The 26,546-nt window shown below is 45.5% G+C and overlaps 1 protein-coding gene across 1 annotated transcript in view; it reads right to left on the reverse strand.

Moving 5' to 3' along the window:
* LRCH3 (leucine rich repeats and calponin homology domain containing 3) overlaps positions 1-26,279 on the reverse strand; it is a 166,422-nt gene extending 140,143 nt beyond the window's left edge. The window contains exon 1 of the mRNA XM_038745265.1: positions 25,967-26,279. Within this exon, the coding sequence (XP_038601193.1) occupies positions 25,967-26,279 (313 nt within the window). The remainder of the gene's footprint in view (positions 1-25,966) is intronic.
* Between the last annotated feature and the right edge of the window lie 267 nt (positions 26,280-26,546).

Below are 26,546 nucleotides of genomic sequence, written 5' to 3' on the forward strand. Positions count from 1 at the left end.
TTTCCAAGTCTGGGTTTGCACGGACGCAGTGGGATACCTAGATCCCAGGGCTGGAATCGCCGGATTTCCCTCCTTGCCCCTTCCCCCATCCCGTCCACCCCAGAATACTCCCAAGGGTCAGAAGCAAAATCTAAACTTCCCTTGGCTCCAGAACTCCTCTGTCTCTGGCATCTGTCACCGAAGGCCCCACCGGCATAATGCTGACCTGAATAGAAGGGCAAGTTCTTGAGGTAATTGGATTCCTCAGTAACGATCAAAACAAAGGTTGCATTTCTAATTTATAGATCAGCACTAAATGGAGTCCTGACAAGCGTTCATTAAAGGTCATATAATTGAACCACACGTACTAAATATGAAGAAAAATACTTCTGTGCTGCTGTTGTCATGACAATACACTGAGGCAACAAAAACAACGCTCCCTTCCATGTGGAGAAATAAAGTAAAAAAAAAAATTCATGATGACAAATGCAAAATATTTGAAAGGGCACAATTTAAAAAATGAATCTAAAACAGATGCTAATAAAATCGGTGCAAATTCACAATTTAAGGCAATATTTGAAAATGAAACAATGAATATGGAAATGGTGCTTAAGCTGGTGTTTTAGATATTTTTCTCACAGAATTTAAATCAATTTAATTAATTTAAATTATTAGTCCTATACTATAGCAAACCACGTTATGTTATGCATTTATTTCAGCCAGTATACAATTTGCTATTGTTGAAAATATACATGCTTTACTCAGTTTTATTCCCCAGCCTTGCTGCCTTTGACCTATCTTGAAATGAATAACCTGTGTTAAAAACTTTGGCATGATGACCAACTCAGAATTGGGAATGCCCTGATGAATTTAGAAGAGTCGATGAGTTAAAAACCAAGGCATCTTGTATTCATTTTGTTGAACAGTAAATAAGTGGTGAGTTCTTAGTGATCAAGTTAAAATGTTATAAAAAGTAATATTGAACGAAATAATATTTATATCTTGAAAATTTCACCTACTCTGAAAGTTGTTTATTAACTGGGTCAATTTAGACTTGTTTTTCTTCAACAGAACACAACTCCTGAAAAAATAGGAATTATTCAAAGATGTTCATGCTACAGGGTGTGATAAACTCATCCCCCCTTTCTAAATGTAGGTTTGCATCTGAGAAAAGCATCAAAGACTAAAGACAGGGTGCATACATTAAGATACCTATGGTCATTGCTATCATTTATGAATGCTCCCTTATAAAACATCTGCAGTCCAATCTGGATGACTTTCACAAGTTGCCTTAGGTGTGCTCAGCTACTCACTTGCCCCTCTTAAAATTCCAAAAAGAACGACAACTGCTGGCAGTCAGCACTGAGGTAAAAAAAACAGACTTGAAGAAAGCAAAACAATTTAACTCTTGGATTTCCATGCAATGAGCTAGGGCTAAATGGTATTAGATTTGAACACGATCCTTAACAATATTTCCGCCTGGAGATTTTCAAGGAGAGTCTATCTTACAATAAGATGGAATTTTGTGCTATTTGAGAGAATGGAGAACCTTTGGAAATGTGGAAGGTAAACATTTTTACCCACTATAAATACTGTGTTTCTATTACCTCTCATTTTTAATCTCTTCCTTAATTTTCAGGCTTAGTTACTGATCACTTGGAAGCTAATTTTCCACTAGATGGACAATTCAGCACATTTTGCTTCTTTCTTCTTTCTCCTCCTTATTAGAGAATGGGTTGGAGATGAAATTTAGTTCAAGCAATTTTCCTGCCTCTTAATGGTGCTGAAGAAATCTAGAGATCATTCCAAAAATGCAACTACCAATTCTGACTGCCTCCTCCATTACTACAGAAAATTGAGAGCTGGCTGTACTACATATCTTTCAATACAAAATGTATTATTCCATTACAGAAATCCTGCAACTTAGATCTTCCAAAGATCTATGGCTCTATTTAGATCTATAATTCATTTAGCCATCTAATCCAGAATACTACATTTCCAGGAGGGTGAATCGAGAGAGGTGTAAAAGAGATGGTAAGAAATAAGAGCAGGGATTTGATTTAGAGAGGGAGATAATAAAGAAAATATACCAACAGAAAATAGGTGTATGACACTAGGAAAGACAATAAAAATTAAAAGGGGGATTTTGAATAATAGCCATATGACAAAGAGGATCCTTGGAATAAGAAGCTTGAGAAGGTCTTCTCTAATTCCCATCTCAGTTGACTTCAGCAGTTCAGTTTTGACCTACAGGGTAAATGGAACTGATGTTTTGAAAAATGAGTTCCTGGGATTAAAAAAAAAAGCTAATGTACAAAATGATTTAGGGGAATTCCCAAGTATCTGTTGGCATGAATTTGCTCTGAAGAAGGTGGTTTTTTTCTTAATGGAAAGGAGGAAGAACGCCAAACAAAATCTGAAGCAGCATGGTTTAGGAGACAGGAGACCTGGGTTTTAATCCCATCTCTGCCACTGGCCTGCTGGGTAACCTTGGGTAAATCACTTAACTTCTCTTAACAATGGCATTATCCTCGACTCCACCCTATCTTTAAGCCCCTACACTCAGTCTATCGCCAAATCCTGCTGGTTCTTCCTTCCTTCCTAACACTCCCAGAATCCGCCCTCTTCCACTGAGCCAAATGACCGCCACAGTGGTCCAGGTACTTGCCCCATCCTGTTTGAGGACAAGAGCTGCAGCCTCCTTCTTTATCTCCCTGCTTCCAGTCTCTACTCACTCCACTCTACATATCACTCTTCATTCATTTATTAATTCAATCATGCTTACTGAGCGCTCACTGTGTGCACAACACTGTACTTAGCACCTCGCACCTCGCCCCCTCCTACCTCACCTCCCTTCTCTCCTTCTACAGCCCAGTCCGCACCCTCCGCTCCTCCACCGCTGATCTCCTCACCGTACCTCGCTCTCGCCTGTCCCGCCATCGACCCCCGGCCCACGTCATCCCCCGGGCCTGGAATGCCCTCCCTCTGCCCCTCCGCCAAGCTAGCTCTCTTCCTCCCTTCAAGGCCCTGCTGAGAGCTCACCTCCTCCAGGAGGCCTTCCCAGACTGAGCCCCTTCCTTCCTCTCCCCCTCGTCCCCCTCTCCATCCCCCCCATCTTGCCTCCTTCCCTTCCCCACAGCACCTGTATATATGTTTGTACACATTTTTTACTCTATTTATGTATTTATTTATTTTATTTGTACATATCTAGTCTATTTATTTTATTTTGTTAGTATGTTTGGTTTTGTTCTCTGTCTCCCCCTTTTAGACTGTGAGCCCACTGTTGGGTAGGGACTGTCTCTATATGTTGCCAATTTGTACTTCCCAAGCGCTTAGTACAGTGCTCTGCACATAGTAAGCGCTCAATAAATACGATTGATGATGATGATGATGATGATGGGAGACTATAATAAACAGACACATTCCCTACCTAAAAAGAGCTTACAATCTAGAGGGGGAGATGGACATTAATATAAATAAATGACAGATACGTACATAAGTACTGTGGGGCTGGAAGAAAGGATGAATAAAGGGAGCAAATCAGGGCAAAGCAAAACAGCTCTAATCATCAGTCTAAAATGTAGTTCTGCTCAATCCCTCTACCCCTCCAAACCTCCCGTGGTTGCCCATTCCTCTCTGTATCAAGCCGAAAGCCCTGATCACGGGCTTTAAAGCACTCAAATCAGTTCTCTCCTTCCTTCTCCCCTCTCACACCAAGTTCACACTATTTGTTCCTCTCAAGCGCCCCTTCTCATTGGGCCTCATTCTCCTCTTTCCCAACACTGACTTCTTGCTCCTTCCACCTTCACATCCAACAGACCACTGCTCTCTCCATCTTCAAAGCTCTTCCAAAATCACACCTCCTCCAGGAGGCATTCCTCGATTAATTTTGAAACTTCACAATCCACAGTCTCTCTTCAACTGCCATTTCAGAACTTCTGTGTCACCTTAAAATACTGGAGTACTCACAACTCCCTGCAGTGTGGATGTACCTATCTTTACACCTCATTACTTTCTCCTATTTATAATACACTTAATGTCTGTCTCCCCCTCTGGATTATAAAATCCTTTAGGACAGGGATTACGTCTACCAATTCTATTGTCATCAGTCAATCGAAGATATCTACTGAGCCCTTACTCTATGCAGATGAGTAAGAAGTGGGCAGAGAGACATAAATCCAACAGTCTGATGTGGAGAGAAATGGGTAGTCATTGGAAGTTTCTGTGGAGGGGAGAAATGTGTTTTGGACAACAGAGCAGGTGGTGAAGTCGGTGGGAGAAAAACTGAAGGCAGGGAAACAGGTAAAGAGGCTAATGCAATAATCCAGCTGGGAGGTGCTGAGGATTTAAACTAGGGTGGTGGCCATAAGGGTGGAGAGGAAGGGGTGGAGAGGAAGGGGTGGGTCCGAGTAATGCTGTAGAAGAAAAACTGGCAGGATTTAGAAATAGACTGATGATTTGTTTTGTTGTCTGTCTCCCCCTTCTAGACTGTAAACCCATTGCTGGGTGGGGACTGTCTCTATATGTTGCTGACTTGTACTTCCCATGCGCTTAGTACAGTGCTCTGCACACAGTAAGTGCTCAATAAATACGACAATGAATGAATGAACTGAATTTAGGGGGTGGAAAGTTGGAGTTGGTGAAATAGATCCGAGAGTTATCTAAACAGTGGTGGTAGCTGACACCGTATGAATAAATGAGCTCCTGAGAGAATAAATGTAGAAATGAGAGGTACAGAGAATGCAGGACAAAGTTATATAGGCCAACCCCAGTCAAAAAGTTTAAGAAGGACAAGGACCCAGCAGAGAAGCCCAAGACAGAATGGGCAAAGAGGTGGAAAGAGATCGGGAAAGAGCCATTCATAGGGGTGAAACCTCAATGAGAAAGAATTTCTAGAAGGAGGGAGTGGAAAACTTCTCCTCATGAAGTCCTCTCTGCCTGTTCACCCAACTCCATATCATTAGCAAAACTAAAGTGTTTATGCTGTGCTAGGCACTTAGAGGAAAAATTAAATATAGTCCTTGCCCGTAAGCATATTACATCACCGAAGGCTGTCACAGTAAGTGGTGATTTTTGGCTCAAAACTTTAGTAATGAGCCACTGAAGTCGAAGAGGGCTGAGGACAGGTGACGTCTAACAGTTGCTACGCAAGGTTTATCGAGCTCCCCTGGAACAGACCCCTTAGGTTGGTTCCTTCGAGAAAGCCAAGCCCTCTCATACATCAGTCAGTCAATCGTATTTATTGAGTGCTTACTATGTGCAGAGCACTGTACTGAGCACTTGAGAGAGTACAGTATAACAATCTAACAGACACATTCCCTGCCCACAACAAGCTTACAGTCAAGAAGGAGCTGACATTCTAGAAGGATTTCTAGCCTTGTAGACTTGGACTAGGAGCTTTTGACAGGTGGGGATTAGCTCACCTAAGGAAACCCCACTATGATCAATCCCCTTCCCTTACCCTCCTATCACGCAGTTTGGAGCCATCAGTCCAGGCCCCTGGATCTAACAACCATCAATCCTGAGTTGTCAAACTGATTCACCGAGCATTCGCTGTGGGCAGAGCACTGAACTAAGCACTAGGAACAACAGCGTTCCCTTAAGGTCCTCACAGACTAGTAGGTGAGACAGACATTAAAATCCACTACAAAGAGAGGGAAGAAACTGACTACAAGGATATGAACGGATGTGCTGTTGGGGCGAAGATGCGGGGAGGAACTAAGTGCTTAGAAGTAGTGGACTTGAGTGCACAGTGAATCGATCAATCAATGGTATTTACTGAGCACCTATGCGCAGAATACTGTATTAAGTGCTTGGGGTGACACAGTCGGGACGGAAAACCAGATGGGGAGGTGGGAGAGAATTTTGGGACGGCTTCCTGGAGGAGATATCGTTCCAATAGAGCTTTGAGAATGAGGAGGGTAGTGGTTGGTCTGTCAGATGTGAAGGGAGAGGGAGTTCTAAGTCTTTACAAAAAAAAGCGCCCCGGAAATGAGTCATTAACTGGGGCTGATGGGATTCTTTGTGCCTGCAGCCTCCTCCCCAGGGAGTGGCAGGGACCTGTCTCGATTCAAGCAATTCGGGGATGTCTCGGCTCTCCCGTGATCTACTTGCTAGTCTATGAAGCCAACACGGCGCCCAACCGTAACACAGATGGCATATCATGGTTTGGGGTGAGGCAGCTGGCTGGCTTTACTAGCAGGGGAGAGGCAGTCTCTGGTTCTGTTACAATAAAAGATGTTGGCTCCTATGCCAGTGGCTATACGATAATTATCCGGGGGCTGCGTCAGAAAACTACTTGTCGAGTCTCCCTTCCCATCTCACAAGGTGCTTTGTACAGAGTAGGCACTCAAATATCATCAATAATGGGGATGATTTTGCACACGTTCAAGTTCTGAGAATTTATCATTTAAATGTGGTGGAAGAATTGCCTTGGAATGGCTGGCAGCAAACTTGACATTACTGGACACTTTAAAATGCTCTACTTGATCGATTGCAGGTCCTTTTCAAAGGTAGACTACCTGCCCTTCCACAGTGATTTGACTGTACCTGCTTAGAATGTCTTTTTTGGAAAGGAGCCCCATTTAACTCAGTTTGGACAATACAAAGCGCCTTCTTATCACTTACCTACCTATGAATGAAATGGCAAAAATTGTGTGATCGGTGTCATTACTCTCTTGAACAGGGAGGGTCAGGATCACTACCTGAGAATAACTCCTCCACTTGGCTCAAGATCCTCCCAGAAACCTGGGACACTGCTGGGGAATCCTCTCACGACCCATCCACTCCAGCGCTTAGAACAGTGCTTTGCATATAGTAAGCGCTTAACAAATGCCAACATTATTATTATTACCAAAATGGAATATGGATGCTTAGTTAAATCTTGGTAACACCACTCCAGGGCCCACCCCAGTTGCCCAGACAACAGCGCCAGATGAGAAATCATAATCCAAACTACAATCCCAGTCTGAGTCATAAGAGCAATAATAATAATAATTGTGGCATTTCCTAAGCACTTATTCTGTGCCAGGCACTCTACTAAGCCCTGGGGTGGACACAAGCAAATCGGGCTGGACACAGTCCCTGTCCCACCTGGGGCTCGCAGTCTCAATCCCCGTTTTACAGACGAGGTAACTGAGGCACAGAGAAGGGAAGTGACTTGCGCAGGGTCACCCAGCAGACAAGTGGAGGAGTCGGAATTAGAACCCACATCCTCCCGACTCCCAACCCATGCTCTATCCACTATGTCATGCCGCAAGGCCACCCTACTGCAGCAATAGGTCTGAGTGAACTACTCACTAAGCCGGGGAACAATGGCGGCAGCCTGAGAAAGATCAATCGACTAATTAATGGTATTTACTGAGGGCTTACTAAGTGCAGAACACTGATCTAGGCAGCGCTTGGGAGGGTACGGTGGAGAGGATTGTTACTCGTGCAGAGGCAGCAGGTTTTCCCCAGGCAGCACTGGTCGGATTGGCTGAGCCTGGCATAATTAGAGAAGCAGCGTGGCTCAGTGGAAAGAGCACAGGCTTGGGAGTCAGAGGTCATGGGTTCGAATCCCACCTCCCCCACATGTCTGCTGTGTGACCTTGGGCAAGTCACTTCACTTCTCTGTGCCTGAGTTCCCTCATCTGTAAAATGGGGATTAAGACTGTGAGCCCCACATGGGACAACCTCATCTCCTTGTGTTCCCCCCAGCGCTTAGAACAGTGCTTTGCACATAGTAAGCGCTTATCAAATACCAACATATTATTATTATTATTACTATTATTATCATCGTCATCATGAGAAGCAGTGTGGTTTAGTGGAAAGAGCCTGGGCTTGGGAGTCAAAGGTCATCTTCTAGACTGTGAGCCCACCGTTGGGTAGGGACCGTCTCTATATGTTGCCAACTTGTACTTCCCAAGCGCTTAGTACAGTGTTCTGCACACAGTAAGCGCTCAATAAATACGACTGAATGAATGAATGAATGAATTCTTCTTGGGTGCTGCCTGTTCGGTGTTGCTAAATGTGTCTATTTGGCGACCAGTTCTATTTGCCTGGGCAGAGACTCCCCCGGCTGGGCCTGTGACTCTCACAGCGATCGTATATGGTAGCCAGTAAAGTCCATCCCAGACTCTGATGCTTCTTCCAATGAGTCCCGTCTAGCCAGTCATCATCATCATCATCATCAATCGTATTTATACGATTAGAGACATATAGAGACAGTCCCTACCCAACAGTGGGCTCACAGTCTAAAAGGGGGAGACAGAGAACAAAACCAAACATACTAACAAAATAAAATAAATAGAATAGATATGAACAAGTAAAATAAATAAATAAATAGAGTAATAAATGTGTACAAACATATATACATATATACAGGTGCTGTGGGGAAGGGAAGGAGGTAAGATGGGGGGATGGAGAGGGGGACGAGGGGGAGAGGAAGGAAGGGGCTCAGTCTGGGAAGGCCTCCTGGAGGAGGTGAGCTCTCAGTAGGGCCTTGAAGGGAGGAAGAGAGCTAGCTTGGCAGATGGGCAGAGGGAGGGAGGGCATTCCAGGCCCGGGGGATGACGTGGGCTGGGGGTCGATGGCAGGACAGGTGAGAACGAGGTACGGTGAGGAGATTAGTGGCGGAGGAGCGGAGGGTGCGGGGTGGGCTGGAGAAGGAGAGAAGGGAGGTGAGGTAGGAGGGGGCGAGGGGATGGACAGCCTTGAAGCCCAGGGTGAGGAGTTTCTGCCTGATGCGGTGATTGATTGGTAGCCATTGGAGGTTTTTGAGGTGGGATTTTTGAGGTCCCAACCACCTAAGGAGACTGACTCTCCCCTCTGACAGAGAGTTCTCTTAATCGCTGTTCACTCTTCCTCTGGCCGGGAACTCCCTCCCCCCTTCACTGCCAACACACCATTATGCTGCTCATCTTCAGAGCCCTACCATCTCCTTCAGGAAGGCTTCCTTGATTAACCTCTCATCTCACCCCATTCTCCCTCCCTCAGGTGTTGCCTATGCACTTGGGCCCCTATCCACTAAGCACTTTGATACTGACTCCATCCCTTTCATTCATTCAATCGTATTTACTGAGCGCTTACTGTCTGCAGAGCACTGTACTAAGCGCTTGGGAAGTAGAAGTTGGCAACATATAGAGACGGTCCCTACCCAACAGCGGGCTCACAGTGTAAAAGCATTTACTTATTGTCTGCCGCTTCTCCTAGCTGTAACTTACTGTTTGTCTCCCCGAGTCCATACGGGAAGGAATGGTGTCTTCTGTTGAAGCAGCATGGTGCTGTGGCTACAGCATGAGTGTCTGGGAATCAGAAAGTCATGGGCTCCTAGCCCAGCTCTGTTGCTTGCCTGCTGTGTGACCTGGGGCAAGTCACTTGACTTCTCTGTGCCTCAGCCACCTCATTTGCAAAATGGGGATTGAGACTGTGAGCCCCAGGTGGGACAGGGACTGTGTCCAACCCAATTTGCTTGTATCCATGCCAGCGCTTAGTGCAGTGCCTGGCACATAGCAAGTGCTTAACAAATACCATAGTTATTATTATTACCCACTCTACTGTACTCTTCCTAAGGTTTAGTACAGTGCTCTGCACTCAGTAAACACTCAAGACCACTGATTCAATAAAAGGCCTACCTTGCCTTGTTTTGCCCTGATTCTGTTAACGAGGAAGCCTAGAATTAGTGTACAAATCCGGGAATGTGTTTGAACGGCAGATCAAGACAAGAAATCAGGCAGCGGTCTAAGATCTAACTCCTGGTATGATTCCTCCATTAAAATTACAACATTTATTATTTATGATCTCGGATTGCTACAAGAACCAAAAGCAATTACGATCCCAAATTATGGATTCTATAAAATGACTGTGTTTCTGTAAATTGCACATACTTTTCTGCAATAGTAATCAATCAATCAATCGTATTTATTGAGCGCTTACTATGTGCAGAGCACTGTACTAAGCGCTTGGGAAGTACAAATTGGCATCACATAGAGACAGTCCCTACCCAACAGTAAGTTCTTGAGTATGAAGGAAAATGAAGACATACACAAGCTCAACCAAAGAAGTTGAAAACCAACTAGTAGTAAACTATATAAATTTTGTTACTGGAATTAAAAGTAAAATTTTGGAAGCAGCACATTTGGACTGTCTCACAAATGGTATTTCAACAGCCATGATAAGCTAAAGCTTTACTGTTATCTGTAGAAAGGCCTAAAAAATGATAAAGTTGACATTTTTGCAGGTATGGATTTATATCAGCCTTCTTAATGGAAGGAAATGGAGCAGAAGGAAGGAAAGTGAGGAAATAAATAGTCAGAGCTGTAGTTTAAAAACAATAGCTGCTCCTATGTTGATAAATGGGCGAATAATGAAGGCGTGCACATCTGGGATGGCTCTGCAAAGGAACAAGTCACTCCTGGCATTCAGGAAGCTAAAAGAGTACTTATGATAAATGACACATGATGACCATCCCAAGCCTACCAAGAATTGAAATGTTCAAGTCCACGGAAAGGGCCAGAATCAAAAATACAATTGGGCCAGTTTTTTTTTTTCTTAGAGCTACCTCAAATTCAGTTTTTATACTTAGTCATGGCTTGAATTTGGAAATATCATTTGGAAATATACAAGTACTGAATTTTGAGTTCTCCACCAGCAGTTTCAGCAACATACGAGAGTTACTCATGTGATATCAAACAGTTTTTGAAAGTACACTGGAAACTCAGAAATGCCTTCTAGTGAATGGCAAGTCTCTAGTAGCTCAAATAAAATGATGGCTAAACTGTCAAGCTTACATTCTAAGTATAATTTCTATGAGTTGGCTCCAAGACCACGGCAGGAAAGGGGAGCTAGAGTGCATCACTCCCCAGCCAACCTCAGCCTATTCTTGCACGTACTCCTGGAAATTCAGGCAGAGAAAAGAGCATATGGTCAGGTGCCTCTCTCCCTCTTTTCTTTCCCGACTCTCCCACCTCTCCCTGAGCCACTGCATGGCCCGAGAACTAATAGCTGCAAAGTCAGATGGGCAGGGGAAAATGGCCAGCTCCAAAAGCTGAGGACACTGTAGACAATACCACTATCCTCCCTATCTCCCCTGCCCGTAATGTTGGCACCGCTCTCGACTCTCTCACTCAACCCACATATTCAATCTGTCACCCTGTCCGTTCTAACTTCACTAAAATCTGCCCTCTCCTCTCCATCCAAACTGCTACTCCACGGATCCAATCCTACCTTCACTACCCCATCTGCCTCCTCGCTACCTCCCTGCCTCCTGTCTCTCCCTAGTCCAGTCCACACTTCGTTCTGCTGCACGGATCATTTTTCAAAAAAAAACAAACAAAAAACCTTCCATCCATGCCCCCCACTCCTCAAGAACCTCCAATGGTTGTCCATCCACCTCTACCTCAAATGGAAACTCCTGGCTTTAAAGCACTCAATCACCTCACCCCCTCCTACTTTAACTCGCCGATCTTCTATTACAGCTCAGCCCACACACTCTGGTCCTCCCAGCAACGGCAGCATCGTGCCCTGATCCCAACTACCTTGTGGCCAATCCCTTTCCCATATCGTTCCTCTGGCCTGGAACTCCCTCCCCCTCCACATAAACCAGACCACCACCCTCCCCAGCTTCAAAGCATTATTAAGGCCACATCTCCACCAAGAGTCCTCTTGATTACACCCTCTTTGTCCCACCTCCTTCTCCCCTTCCGCATCGCCTATTCACTCAGATCTGTGACCTTTGGGCATTTCATATTTGCTCACCCACAACCCACAGCACCTACATATATATCTGTAAATTACATATTATCATTTATTTATTTATATTAGTACACAGAGGAGTTGATGAACATTCACCAAAAACTGTTCTAATTCCTTATTATTACGTGCTAAAAGGCAAATACACGAGTCTCACACACAAAAAAAGATGCCCCCCAGGGGGATGCCTGCTCGCCACCACTTGCCGCCATTCCTTGCCCCACCGGAACGCCTGCTCGTCGTTCCAGTTAAATAACGTCTTTGTTTTTGATCTACGGCTCTCCAGCATATATTTTTGGTTTGTGGCTCTTCGGTTCCTGAGATTTGGGCACCCTTGGGCTACGAGATAAGTGTGGAAACCAGCACCGTAATGAACAAGCTTACTTAACAGAGGTGGCAACCAAACATCTCCAAGAATTCAATCTGGCGCATCATCATTACCACTAAGAGCTCCGCAAAGGGTCCAGACCTGGATTGGGTGCTGAGAACACTAGTTGAACATAAAAATGGTAGGGGAAACAGCTCTTCAGAAAAAAACCCAACTCTCAAAAATTTCTGAAGACACCCATTACAACAGAGTACAATAAACTAATAAGCACTTGGTATTCACCCCATCTTCTGCCCCACGGCCTTCATGCATATACCCATAATTTATTTATATTAATATTGTCTCCCCCTCTATAGACTGTAAGCTCCATGTGGGCAAGGAACGTATTACCAATTCTGTTGTATTTTACTCGCCCAAGAGGTTAGTTCAGTGCATTCCACACTGTAAACGTTCATTATTATGTTATTATAAATACAATTGTCTGATTGATAATGAAAATCAGAAAAAAAATCACTCGGCTTCTGAGCTATTTTCAAGTTACCTACAAGTAATTTTAAATGTCCACTGGCAAAATGCCCATAGCTAGAAACCATAATCCTTCAACCCTGAAATTATAATAATAATGGCAATAATGATGGCATTTGTTAAGCACTTACTATGTGCAAAGCACTGTTCAAAACGCTGGGGAGGTTACAAGATGATCAGGTTGTCCCATGGGGGGCTCACAGTCTTAATTCCCATTTTACAGACAAGGTAACTGAGGCCCAGAGAAGTGAAGTGACCTGCCCAAAGTCACACTGCTGACAAGTGGCCAAGCCAGGGCTAGAACCCATGACCTCTCACTCCCAAGCCCGTGCTCTTTCCACTGAGCCACACTACTTCTCGAATTATGTGATCTACGGCTTAATCTACTGTCCTGAATCTGTGAGGAGGATCAATCAATCATATTTATTGAGCGCTTACTGTGTGCAGAGCACTGTACTAAGCGCTTGGGAAGTACAAGTTGGCAACATCTAGAGACGGTCCCTACCCCACAGTGGGCTCACAGTCTAAAAGGGGGAGACAGGATGGATGACTGTAGACATCAAATCAACCGCTTAATGAACCAAAGTTAAAAATTAAAGGCGACAAAAAAACGTTCAGAGAAACGTAGTAAAAACAACAGCGGCAAGCATACCGAGTTGATGCGCGGCTAGAAAAGATCATGGGACCAGTTTGGAGAGAAATTGTCGAGCAGCTCGTGACGCAAGAAAGGTAGCATCACAAGAAGAGTAAGCCCTTTAAACCTCAGCCAAAGATACACCAGCCAGCTACGAAGTAAACATCGATCCTAGAGCAGGTTCCAACTTCTACCTCATCCCCTCTCAAGGCAGTGCTCTTCCACTATTTGCAGGGAGCCCTCCCCCTCCACCACAGCTTATGCTTCCGGCACTCCCTGAACTGAGCTAAATCTGGGAATCAATCAATCAATCGTATTTATTGAGCACTTACTGTGTGCAGAGCACTGTACTAAGCGCTTGGGAAGTACAAGTTGGCAACATATAGAGACAGTCCCTACCCAACAGTGGGCTCACAGTCTAGAAGGGGGAGACAGAGAACAAAACCAAACATACTAACAAAACAAAATAGACTAGATATGTATAAGTAAAATAAATAAATAAATAAATAGAATAATAAATATGTACAGACATATATACATATATACAGGTGCTGTAGGGAAGGGAAGGAGGTAAGATGGGGGGGATGGAGAGGGGGACGAGGGGGAGAGGAAGGAAGGGGCTCAGTCTGGGAAGGCCACATCAGCACTATTTGCAACAGGCCCCCTCTAGACTACAAGCTCGCTGTGGGCAGGGAACGTGTCCACCGACCCTGTCGTTTGACGTACTCTCCCAAGCGCTTAGCACGCTAAGTTCTAATAGGAATTCTAAAAGTAGAATAGTACACGCTCAATAAATGCCACTGATTTGACTGATTGACAGTAAGTGCTCAATCCATTGGGTAGGGACTGTCTCTATATGTTGCCAATTTGTACTTCCCAAGCGCTTAGTACAGTGCTCTGCACATAGTAAGCGCTCAATAAATACGATTGATGATGATGATGATGATTGATGACGATGATCTCCCAAGGTCCATGTATCATGAAGGGGACACTGCTTAGCGGTACTTCCAGGGTCTCATCTCTACCTTTCCCACAGAAATTGGAGGCCTTCCCAGACTGACCCCCTTCCTTCCTCTCCCCCTCGTCCCCCTCTTCATCCCCCCATCTTACCTCCTTCCCTTCCCCACAGCACCTGTATATATGTATATATGTTTGTACATATTTATTACTCTATTTATTTATTTATTTTACTTGTACATATCTATTCTATTTATTTTATTTTGTTAGTATGTTTGGTTTTGTTCTCTGTCTCCCCCTTTTAGACTGTGAGCCCACTGTTGGGTAGGGACTGTCTCTATACGTTGCCAACTTGGACTTCCCAAGAGCTTAGTACAGTGCTCTGCACACAGTAAGCGCTCAATAAATATGATTGATTGATTGATTGATTGGAGGAGCGACAAAAGAGTGATGAGCCCATGTAGCTGAATGTCTAGTTATCGCTGATCAGTTATAAGGAACTCAACAATGCATTTGTGGCACCCACTTATACAGGGAGCTGAGCAGGCTGACGTATATGGATCTGACAACCCCTTTCTTCCCAAAGCTAGAGAGCGAGTGGGTAAGGGCCCCACAAGATCATTTGTTGTGGGCAGGGAAAGTGCCTGTTTATTGTTGTAACTGTACTCTCCCAAGTGCTCTGGACACAGTAAGCGCTCAATAATTATGACTGAATGAATTCAAGATGCCTCCTGCCCATCTAAGCAAGCAAGCCTCGCTTCACCTCTACAGCACACAGAAGGGTGGAGAGGAAAATCTCCACATTTCACATTGCAATACTTAATGGAGAGGGTGAAGTGGTATGATTTTGAGGGACCTCACAAAACATTGTTGGCCTTGAGGTACGTTTATATGGTAAGGTATTTTTAAACCTCTAAAAACTGGTTTTCTTCTAGTTTTAAATAAATTGGCCAGCTTTAAACTGCAGTGCACTGTCTAGAGATTTAGAGCACCTTCAGTTTCTTATCTTTGACGCTTACACACTTTTACCGAAATATCAATCAATTGTATTTATTGAGCGCGTACTGTGTGCAGAGCACTGTACTAAGCGCTTGGGAAGTACAAGTTGGCAACATATAGAGACAGTCCCTACCCAACAGTGGGCTCACAGTCTAAAAGGGGGAGACAGAGAACAAAACCAAACATACTAACAAAATAAAATAAATAGAATAGATATGTACAAATTGAGTAATAAATATGCACAAACATATATACACAATTTATATATATATATATATATATAAATGCACATAATTAACAAAATAAATTGAATAGTTAATATGTACAAGTAAAATAAAAAGAGTAATAAATCTGTACAAACCTATATACAGGTGCTGTGGCGGGGGGAGGGAGGTAGGGCGCGGGGGATGGGGAGGAGAAGAGGAAAAAGGGGGCTCAGTCTGGGAAGGCTTCTTGGAGGTAATTTGTTTTCAGGCTTGGATTTATCCACAGAGTTAAAATAAGGACAATTTTAGTCTCTCCTTCCCAAGTCTTCGCAGTCATGCTGTGAGGTGAAGAAAGACGGCAGAACGGGGAAGTCTCAAGGTAACGTCCCTCGGGGGGGAAACTGTGGGCAGGTGGATGATGGGCAGGGCGGTTCCGCCAATTTATATCTCAAATGTGTGGTGCTTTTTCCAAAATAATTTCCCATCAGATAACACATTTTCTCTCTACCTAATCCCCTGTGAGGTAAGGGGATGCAGATAGGTTTATCTTTTCTAAATGAGGAAAGTGAGGCACCAAGCAATCCAAGCAGCAGAGCTGGGACTAGTTTTCCTGACTCTCAGTATCTTTCCATTAGATAACAATGCCCCGGTGCTTTGAGGAAACCCCTTTCTCAACACCACTGCATCCCAAGTGACTCTGTGAAAGGTGGGGATTCTCCTCTCCATTCTTGCATGTGCTGCAGAGGCGGAGCTAGGCTTGCTTAGACTGGCAGGAGGCTTCTTGGACTTCTGAAGGGCTAGCCAAGCTAGCCCTTGGCTAGCTAGCCAAGCTAGCTCTCTTCCTCCCTTCAAGGCCCTACTGAGAGCTCACCTCCTCCAGGAGGCCTTCCCAGACTGAACCCCCTCCTTCCTCTCCCCCTCGGCCCCCTTTCCATCCCCCCCGTCTTACCTCCTTCCCTTCCCCACAGCACCTGTACATATGTATATATGTTTGTACATATATATTACTCTATTTTACTTGTACATATCTATTCTATTTATTTTATTTTGTTAGTATGTTTGGTTTTGTTCTATGTCTCCCCCTTTTAGACTGTGAGCCAACTGTTGGGTAGGGACCGTCTCTATATGTTGCCAACTTGTACTTCCCAAGCGCTTAATACGGTGCTCTGCACACAGTAAGTGCTCAATAAATACGATTGATGATGATGATGAAGGGCCCCTTACCCACCCGCTGTCTAGCTCTGAGAAGAAAGGGGTCGAGTCGAGATCTCTCCCTGATCTCATACAGTCTGCTGTATGCAGAGCCCTGTATTAAGCGCTTGGAGAGTACAACTGAGTTGGTAGACGTGATTCTGCCCTCAAAGACTTTGTGTGCACAGCACCGAACTGAGCCTTTGGGAGAGTACAACGGAGTTAGCAGACTTGATTCTGCCCTCAAAGAACTTACAGTCTGCTCTGGAGAGCTTGCTTGGGACAGTACAGTGGAAAGAACGCGGGTTTGGGAGTCAGAGGTCATGGGTTCTAATCCCAGCTCCGCCACTTGCCAGCTGTGTGACCTTGGGCAAGTCATTTCACTTCTCTGGGCCTCAGTTACCTCACCTGTAAAATGGGGATTAAAACTGTGAGCCCCACGTGAGACAACCTGATCACCTTGTATCCCCCCCAGCGCTTAGAACAGTGCTTTGCACATAGTAAGCGCTTAACAAATGCTATCATTATTATTATTATTATTATTATTATTCTCTGGGCCTCAGTTCCCTCATCTGTAAAATGGGGATTAAAGACTGAGCCCCACATGGGACAACCTGATGACTTTGTATCCCCTGCAACGCTTAGAACAGTGCTCATCATCATCATCATCAATCGTATTTACTGAGCGCTTACTGTGTGCAGAGCACTGTACTAAGTGCTTGGGAAGTACAAGTTGGCAACATATAGAGACAGTCCCTACCCAACAGTGGGCTCACAGCCTAAAAGGGGGAGACAGAGAACAAAACCAAGCATACTAACAAAATAAAATAAATAGAATAGATATGTACAAATAAAAGAAATAAATACATAGAGTAAAAAATATGTACAAACATATATCCATATATACAGGTGCTGTGGGGAAGGGAAGGAGGTAAGATGGGGGGGATGGAGAGGGGGACGAGGGGGAGAGGAAGGAAGGGGCTCAGTCTGGGAAGGCCTCCTGGAGTAGGTGAGCTCTCAGTAGGGCCTTGAAGGGAGAAAGAGAGGTAGCTTGGCGTGTGGGCAGAGGGAGGGCATTCCAGGCCCGGGGGATGACGTGCCCGGCACATAGTAAGCGCTTAACAAATACCATAATTATTACCATTATTTTACTGGGTGCCATAATGTACATATCTGTAATTTATTTATTTATATTAATGTCTGTCTCCCCCTCTGGACTGTAAGCTCTTTGTGGGCAGGGAACGTGTCTGTTGTATTGTTATCCTGTACTCTCCCAAGCACTTAGTACAGTGCTCTGCACCAAGTAAGCACTCAATAAATATGACAATGTTAGGAGAGTTGCTTATAACTGAAGAGTGATAACTGTCGCCAAAACAGTCAACGAAGTTGCCACCAGATGCCCCAAATCACAACAGGACAGCCTTAGAAGCTGCTGCTCTCAAGAATCAATCAATCAATCGTATTTATTGAGCGCTTACTGTGTGCAGAGCACTGTAAAGAAAGTCTTTACTCATCCTATCTCCCAGAGCTTTGCCATTCTCCTGGTGCCACAGATCTTAGCACAAAACCTGGCACACAGTAAGCACTAAATACCACAATTATTATTACAAACTCCTCGCGTGCAGGGAACTAGTCACTTCTTTGTTTTGTACTTCCCAAGAGCTTTTTTATGCAATGGATGCTTGATAAAATAATATGCTTGATAAAAATAATGCTTGATAAAATAATATTCTATGCACAAAGAAAGTGCTCGGTATATACCATTGATTGATTACACCAATCATACTAGTGGTAATGATATCAATAAGTGCTAAGAGTGGTTGTTGGATGTACCAGCCTTGGGTAGTGGAAATTAGTTAGGGAATTGTCACTTGTCAGCTGTGTGACTTTGGGCAAGTCACTTAACTTCTCTGGGCCTCAGTTACCTCATCTGTAAAATGGGGATTAAGAGTGTGAGCCCCACGTGGGACAACCTGTTCACCTTGTAACCTCCCCAGCACTTAGAACAGTGCTTTGCACATAGTAAGCGCTTAATAAATGCTATTAAAAAAATTCTTTTCTGTAGACAGTGGGATTTCAGGAGGTCTTTGGTAATGGAGAGAACTATGATCTACCAGCCAGTCAAATTATATTTATTGAGCACTTACTATCAATCAATCAATCAATCGTATTTATTGAGCGCTTACTGTGTGCAGAGCACTATACTAAGCACTTGGGGAGAGTACAGTATAACAATATAACAGACACATTCTCGGCCCACAATGAGCTTACAGTCTAGAGGGACTTCTAACCTTGTAGACGGGGGGCTTTTACCAGATTTGAAGAGGGGCAGAGGGAAGGACTTACACAAGGGGTCAGAGGCAGGCAGGTCAGAAATGAGGTGAAGTAGGAAGGTTTGCTCCAATCAATCAACCATATTTATTGAGCGCTTACTGTGTGCAGAGCACTGTACTAAGCGCTTGGGAAGTCCAAGTTGGCAACATATAGAGACGGTCCCTACCCAACAGTGGGCTCACAGTCTAAAAGGGGGAGACAGAGAACAAAACCAAACATACTAACAAAATAAAATAAATAGAATAGATATGTACAAGTAAAATAGAGTAATAAATATGTACAAACATATATGCATATATACAGGTGCTGTGGGGAAGGGAAGGAGGTAAGATGGGGGGGATGGAGAGGGGGACGAGGGGGAGAGGAAGGAAGGGGCTCAGTCTGGGAAGGCCTCCTGGAGGAGGAGCTGAGAATACGAGAACACAAGCGGTAAGTGTATTTGGATAGAGGAGCAAGTATGTGAGGAGAAAGCTGGAAGAGAGCCTCGAAGCCAATGATCTTAGGGGTTCGGCTTGGTATGGTGGGAGATGGGCAGTCTGTGGAGGTCAGTGAGGCCCGTAAGCCTGCCATGGGCGGGGAACATGTCTCCTAAACCTGTTGTGTTGTATTTCCAAAGTGTTTAATACAGTGCCCTGCACATAGTAAGCACTCAATAAATACCACCGATTGATTGACTGAGCGGGATAAACCATCAATAACTACTTCACATTAAGGCTGCACCAGTCTGCTGTTCCTCCATACCACAGACGGGTTCGAGAGCCTTCGATTTATCTCAGAAACCATCCTTTCTTCCTGATCTGTACTACAAATGCCTGTCACTGCTGGTCCTGATGTTTACTGAGCACATATGACCCCTGCGCTAAAAGGACATTACATTCTCCCCAAACACCCCATTACAGAAAAGCTGCAGTGTAGTACTACCAGTGCCTGACACCATATAGCGGCTCACAGACTGTTTCTTTCAACACTGCAGTCAGTGCTCTCCACCCAAACAGGCTCACGCTATCAAAAGTAAAATCTCTAATTCCCTGACAGCAAAAACGTGACAGAAAACATACACTGTGAAAGAACTGAGGCTAAGTCCACTACTGCCTTGTCCATTTTGAATCTTTCCATCCAATTTAAGGGCCTTCTTCCTCACTGTACAAACCCTGAAGAGCTAAAACACCATAGCCAACGTATGTCTTTCTGCTGACAAACATGAACGGCACCAACCTTCTTTGTCAAATGCGACAACGAAATCACACTCCCCCTTTAAGTCCCTTCACTCCACCCACAGCTTAAAGAGCCACCAAATTTCTATTGTTTTCCCTTCATGCTTGTCCACTGATTTTATAAGTACAAAACAAAGAGATGCCTTGTTCCCTGCACTTGAAAAGTTTACAACGATAATGATATTAATAATTGTGGTGCCAAGCATTGTACTAAGCACTGGAGGAGATACAAAATAATCAAGTTGGATACAGTCCCTATCCTACACGGGGCTCACAATCTAAATGGAAGGGAGAACTGGCACTGAATCCCCATTTTATGGAGCAGGATATATCTGTGGGGATATGCACCCACACAATGCATATGATGTGTCATTCTTTCCCCAATATAAAAAGCACTACAGGCATAAGAATTGCGTCATCAGCGTGTCCTGCTCAATAAATGTTAAGCAAGATAATATTCTATGAAGTAGCTGGGCACGGTTTGGCATTCATTATTATGAAAACCATATTTTCCTTTGGTTTAACTGTTTTAAGCCCAAACAAAAACATTTTCCAACAACATACACTGGTCGGCTTAACTGTTTCAAGCCCAAACAAAAATATTTTCCAACATACACTGGTTGCGGAAGTCACCGGCGAGAAAAAATAAACAAAAGATATACTGGTTATCTTGAAGAACTGTAATATGAATTTGGGTACCCACCATAATTTCCGTACGACCGAAACAATGAACGAAGCATAATTACTGCTTAAAGGTTCATCCTGGAGAGTTGTTAGAAGCTACAGCATTTGGAATCTCTTCAAATTTTTGAATAAAAATGTCAACCTCTAAGACACTCTGCCTGTGGCAATAGTAAGACTCCACTATAAATCTTTCTTAGAGTGAAAGATAATGATCAAGGAAACCTGGTTATTAAGCATGCTTGGTCATTCAAAAACACGGAGAAAGCGATTACCTAAATACTACGATGCCACCATTAACGATTTGAGGTTTAGTTCGGGTAGTTAACGCATTTCCTAAAGCATAATAAAATAATCCTGGAACAACATGACTGCAGATATGGACAAAGGGCTAAATAAACTTCTGCAAGTAACTTGTTCCTTAGCTTCAGGCTTAATGTAGTAACACTGAATGATTCACATCAATGTAAAATTACTATGACATAAAATCATCTTCTGGAGTTTACTAAGAGTTACAGTTTCGCAAGAGGCTTTCCCCATAGTGCACTTAACAAAGGACTGTTTACAACGGTGCTCGGCACATAGTAAGCGCTAAACAAATAACATCATTATTACTATTATTATTCTGCAGCACATACGAACAAATACGCGCCATGTAATTTAACTTTGTTGTTCTTTTCCAAAATATAACTTACTGAACGGAATGGGTGGAGTTGTAAACACTTACGTGTCACAGTGAAGGCTTAGCCATCACCAAGATTTAATATTCCTAAAGAAGTTTTTCCAACAAATTAATGTGGTTTTCCACTCGATTTTCATTTGGAAAAAATTTTCAAAAAAGAAAATCAAGATGACAGTTAATTTCGATAAAGCCTTAATGTACTTTTGCTCTTCAGTATTATAATACAAGTAAATGATGGGCAATGCAATCAACTTAGGCATATTTGATAAATTAGGATATTCACAGAAAAGTTTTCCCGAAGAAATCACTGAGCATAAATTGTAAGAAAGCAGGCACTTGTGAATATAAATTATAACAATTACATACGTTAAAGGCACCATCGGTCCTAATTAATGATCTGTGATGCATTCTCTCTCACCGGGCAAAAATAAGGTCTATTTAATTATGGCATAACACACACAGTTGTGTACCGAATTGCCAATTCTTTAGTAAATGATAATTTGGGCCCGAGGTTTTTTTTTTTCCTGCTGTGGTTTGTTACACACGAAAGGGCACGGTTTTCATTCTAGTATCTAAGGGAGTTACACTTTAAACAAGAAAAACATTACGTAGAGTAGGCTTGACACATTGTCTTCTACAGCTTAGAGGGAGTCACACTAAGAATACGAGTACTAACTTCTCCACAATTTCTGACTCAGCCTTTCCTTTCCATAGCTAAAAAGTCCCCAAGAACTGGGGGAAATGTGCGGTTTCTGCACGGATCCAATAAGCAAGATCAAGTCTTGATCTTCTGGCTCCACCGCTTGTCGGCTGTGTGACTTTGGGTAAGTCACTTAACTTCTCTGTGCCTCAATTCCCTCATCTGTAAAATGGGGATTAAGGCTGTGAACCCCACGTGGGCCAACCTGATTACCCTGTATCTCCCCCCCCAGCGCTTAGAACACTGCTTGGCACACAGTAAGCGCTTAACAAATACCATCATTATTAATTTCAGGAAAGCACTCTACTGTACTCTATTACTATTAATAATTTCTACTATTTTCTGGAAAGGGGGGAAAATATTATTATTATTACTATTGCTACTCTGGAAAAGGAAAAAAAAAGTGGGCATTTTTTAGTAAATGGCCCAAAGAACAATAATAATAATAATAATGATGGCATTTGTTAAGCGCTTACTATGTGCAAAGCACTGTTCAGTTAAGAGCCACGGTGAGTAAAGCAACTTTTGTTGTGCAACTCCATCATGGTCAGGACCAAAGGTTTTTTTACTTTAAATGAGGTCTGGCTAAATTCAAGTTACATTTCCCGGGGGGTGGACACCCCCTCCGCTCCACCCCACCCTTGTTCCAGCGAAATCGTGGCACCCATGACCACCCCAGGGTGACCCACAATGGCTATGTGATAGACGCAACCTGGCACGGTGCACCGAGCACAGACCGTCAGAGGTCATGAGTTCTAATGCCGACTCCGTCGCTTGTCTGCTGTGTGACCTTAGGCAAGTCACTTCCCTTCTCTGTGTCTCAGTTCCCTCATCTGGAAAATGGGGATTAAGGGTGTGAGCCCCATGTGGGACCGGGGTTGTGCCAACCCGATTTGCTTGGATTGCCCCCCCAGCGCTTAGTACAGGGCCTGGCGCATAGTAAGCGCTGAGCAAATACCACAGTTATTGTTATTAATCTTATTATTATTGTATGCCTTATCTGAATGGGTAAGTGGAATGATTTGGGGCGGCTACTCCGAGAGGCGTGAGGTGAAGAGGGGAGAAAGAACTGAGTTGCTCAGAAAAGCAGCGACAGCAGGGCTTGTCGGGGGGGAAGGGGGTGGGTGTGTATGTGTGTGTAAGGGGATGTTTGCGTAGGGGTGTAGCGGGATGTGTGTGTGTAGGGGTGCGTTGGGGGTGTGTGTTGAGGTGTGTGAGTACAGATGTATGTGTAGGGATGTGTGTGTATAGGGGGGGTGTGTTTGTGTAAGGGGATATTTGTATGTGTGTATGTAGGTGAGGGAGTATGTGTATAGGGGTGTGTGTGTTTGTATGTGTGTAAGGGGACAGAGAAGCAGTTTGGCTCAGTGGCAAGAGCCCGGGCTTGGGAGTCAGAGGTCACGGGTTCTAATCCCGGCTCCGCCACTTGTCAGCTGGGCGACTTTCGGCAAGTCACTTCACTTCTCTGGGCCTCAGTTCCCTTATCTGGAAAATGGGGATGAAGACTGTGAGCCCCACATGGGACAACCTCATCACCTGGTAACCACCCCAGCGCTCAGAACAGTGCTTGGCACATAGTAAGCGCTTAACAAATGCTATCATCATCATTATTGTTATTATATTTGTTTGTGTGTGTGTATGTATGGGTGTGTGTGTAGGCCTATCTGTCTCTCTCCTGGTGTGTCTTCATTTCTGGGAGAGGTCTCTGTCTCTAGGGCCCATCTTTCTCTCTCTCTCTCCTGGTGTCTCTTCATTTCTGGGAGGGGTCTCTGTCTCTGGGGCCCATCTCTCTCTGTCTCTTCGTTTCTGGGAGAGGTTTCTGTCTCTGGGGCCCATCTCCCTCTCTGTCTCTCTCCTGGTATCTCTTCGTTTCTGGGAGGGGTCTCTGTCTCTGGGGCCCATCTCTCTCTCTGTCTCTCTCCCCTGGTGTCTCTTCATTTCTGGGAGAGGTTTCTGTCTCTGGGGCCCATCTCTCTCTCTGTCTCTCTCCTGGTATCTCTTTGTTTCTGGGAGGGGTCTCTGTCTCTGGGGCCCATCTCTCTCTGTCTCTTCGTTTCTGGGAGAGGTTTCTGTCTCTGGGGCCCATCTCTCTCTCTGTCTCTCTCCTGGTGTCTCTTCATTTCTGGGAGAGGTTTCTGTCTCTGGGGCCCATCTCTCTCTCTGTCTCTCTCCTGGTATCTCTTTGTTTCTGGGAGGGGTCTCTGTCTCTGGGGCCCATCTCTCTCTCTGTGTCTCTCTCCTGGTGTCTCTTCATTTCTGGGAGGGGTCTCTGTCTCTGGGGCTCCTCTCTCTCTGTCTCTGTCTCTCTCCTACTGTCTCTTCATTTCTGGGAGGGGTCTCTGTCTCGGGACGCATCTCCCCCTCTCTCTCCCTCTTCTGGTGTCTCTGTGTCTGGGGCTTATCTGTCTCTCTCCTGGTGTCTCTTCGTTTCTGGGAGGGGTCTCTGTGGCCTCTCTCTCTTGGTGTCTCTTTATTTCTGGGAAGGGTCTCTGTCTCTGAGGCCTGTCTCTCTCTCTCTCTGTCTCCTGGTGTCTCTTTGTTTCTGGGAGGGGTGGAGAAGCAGCGTGGCTCAGTGGAAAGAGCCCGGGCTTTGGAGTCAGAGCTCATGGGTTCAAATCCCGGCTCCACCAATTGTCAGCTGTGTGACTTTGGGCAAGTCAATTCACTTCTCTGGGCCTCAGTTCCCTCATCTGTAAAATGGGGATGAAGACCGTGAGCCCCCCGTGGGACAACCTGATCACCTGGTAACCTCCCCGGTGCTTAGAACAGTGATGATGATGGCATTTATTGAGCGCTTACTATGTGCAAAGCACTGTTCTAAGCCCTGGGGAGGCTGGCACATAGTAAGCACTTAACAAATTCTATCATTATTATAATTATTATATGGGTGTGTGTGTGCATATAGGGGTGCGTATGTGTGTAAGGGTGGGTGTTCTAGACGGCGAGCCCGCCGTTGGGTAGGGACCGTATCTATGTTGCCAACTTGTACTTCCCATGCGCTTAGTCCAGTGCTCTGCACACAGTAAGCGCTCAATAAATACGATTGAATGAATGTATGTAAGGGGGTGTGTGTGTGTAAGGGGATATTTGTGTGTGTGTGTGTATGTGTCTTTAAGGGGGTGTGTGCATAGGACCGTGTGTGTGTAAGGGGATATTTGTGTGTGTGTGTCTAAGGGGGTGTGTGTATGTATGGGGGTTTGAGTATAGGGGTGTGTGTGTGTAAGGGAATATTTGTGTGTGTGTGTGTGTGTGTGTAAGGGTGTGTGTGCATAGGGGCGTGTGTGTGTAAGGGGATATTTGTGTGTGTGTGTCTAAGGGGGTGTGTGTGTGTATGGGGGTTTGAGTATAGGGGTGTGTGTGTGTGTAAGGGAATATTTGTGTGTGTGTGTGTGTGTGTGTGTGTAAGGGGGTGTGTGCATAGGACCGTGTGTGTGTAAGGGGATATTTGTGTGTGTGTATGTGTCTAAGGGTGTGTGTGTATGTATGGGGGGGTGTGAGTATGGGGGGGGGTGCGTATGTGTCTAACGGGGTGTGTGTATGTATGGGGGTGTGAGCATAGGGTGTGTGTGTGTGTGTGTGTGTGTGTGTGTGTGTGTGTGTGTCCGCGCTATGCCGGCCGGCGAAGCGCCCCGGGATTCCCCACGCCCAACCCCGGCCCGGCCCTGAGGGGAGGGAAGGAAGGAAGGAAAGAAGGGAAGGAAGGAAAGAAAGGAAGGAGGGAAGGAGGGAAGGAAGGAAGGAAAGGAGGGAAGGGAGGGAAGGAGGGAGGGCAGGGGGGCGTCGGGGGGGGGGGGGGGGTGTCTCACCGGCCCGTGTGGTGTCGGTGAGGTCGTGGTTGGCGGCTCCGCGGGGAAAGTCCCTGAGCTTCCGCCCGCTGAGGCTCAGCGCGCCCGTGCCCGCCGCCTCCTCCAGGGCCCGCTCCAACGACCGGCTCCAGCTGCCCGGCGCCGACCCCGCCGCTGACCCCGGGACCGACCCCGGGACCCCCGGGACCCCGGACGGCCCGCACGGGGAAACCCCGGGAACCCCGGGACCCGCACCCTCGGCCGGAGCCACGGCTGAGGAGGCGGAGGCGGACGCTGAGGCGGCGGCGGAGCCCACCGAGCCCGCGGCCGCCATTGCCCGGACCGCTCGCTTCTCTACCGGCGGCGGGCGGCGGAGCCGGGGACGGCGCATGCGCCGGGACGGCGGGGGCGGGGCCGAGGGGGACGCACGCGCGGGGAGGGCTGGACCTTGGGTGGCGCGTGCGCGGGGAGGGCGCAGGGCTGCACCTGGGATGGCGCATGCGCGGGGAGGGCGGGGCCGAGGGCGGAGCATACACGGGGAGGGCTGGACCTTGGGTGACGCGTACGCGGGGCGGGCGCACGCGCGGGGGGGGCGGGGCCG

Source organism: Tachyglossus aculeatus, chromosome 1 (assembly GCF_015852505.1).
Source record: "Tachyglossus aculeatus isolate mTacAcu1 chromosome 1, mTacAcu1.pri, whole genome shotgun sequence".
In the NCBI taxonomy this organism is placed as follows: Eukaryota; Metazoa; Chordata; class Mammalia; order Monotremata; family Tachyglossidae; genus Tachyglossus; species Tachyglossus aculeatus.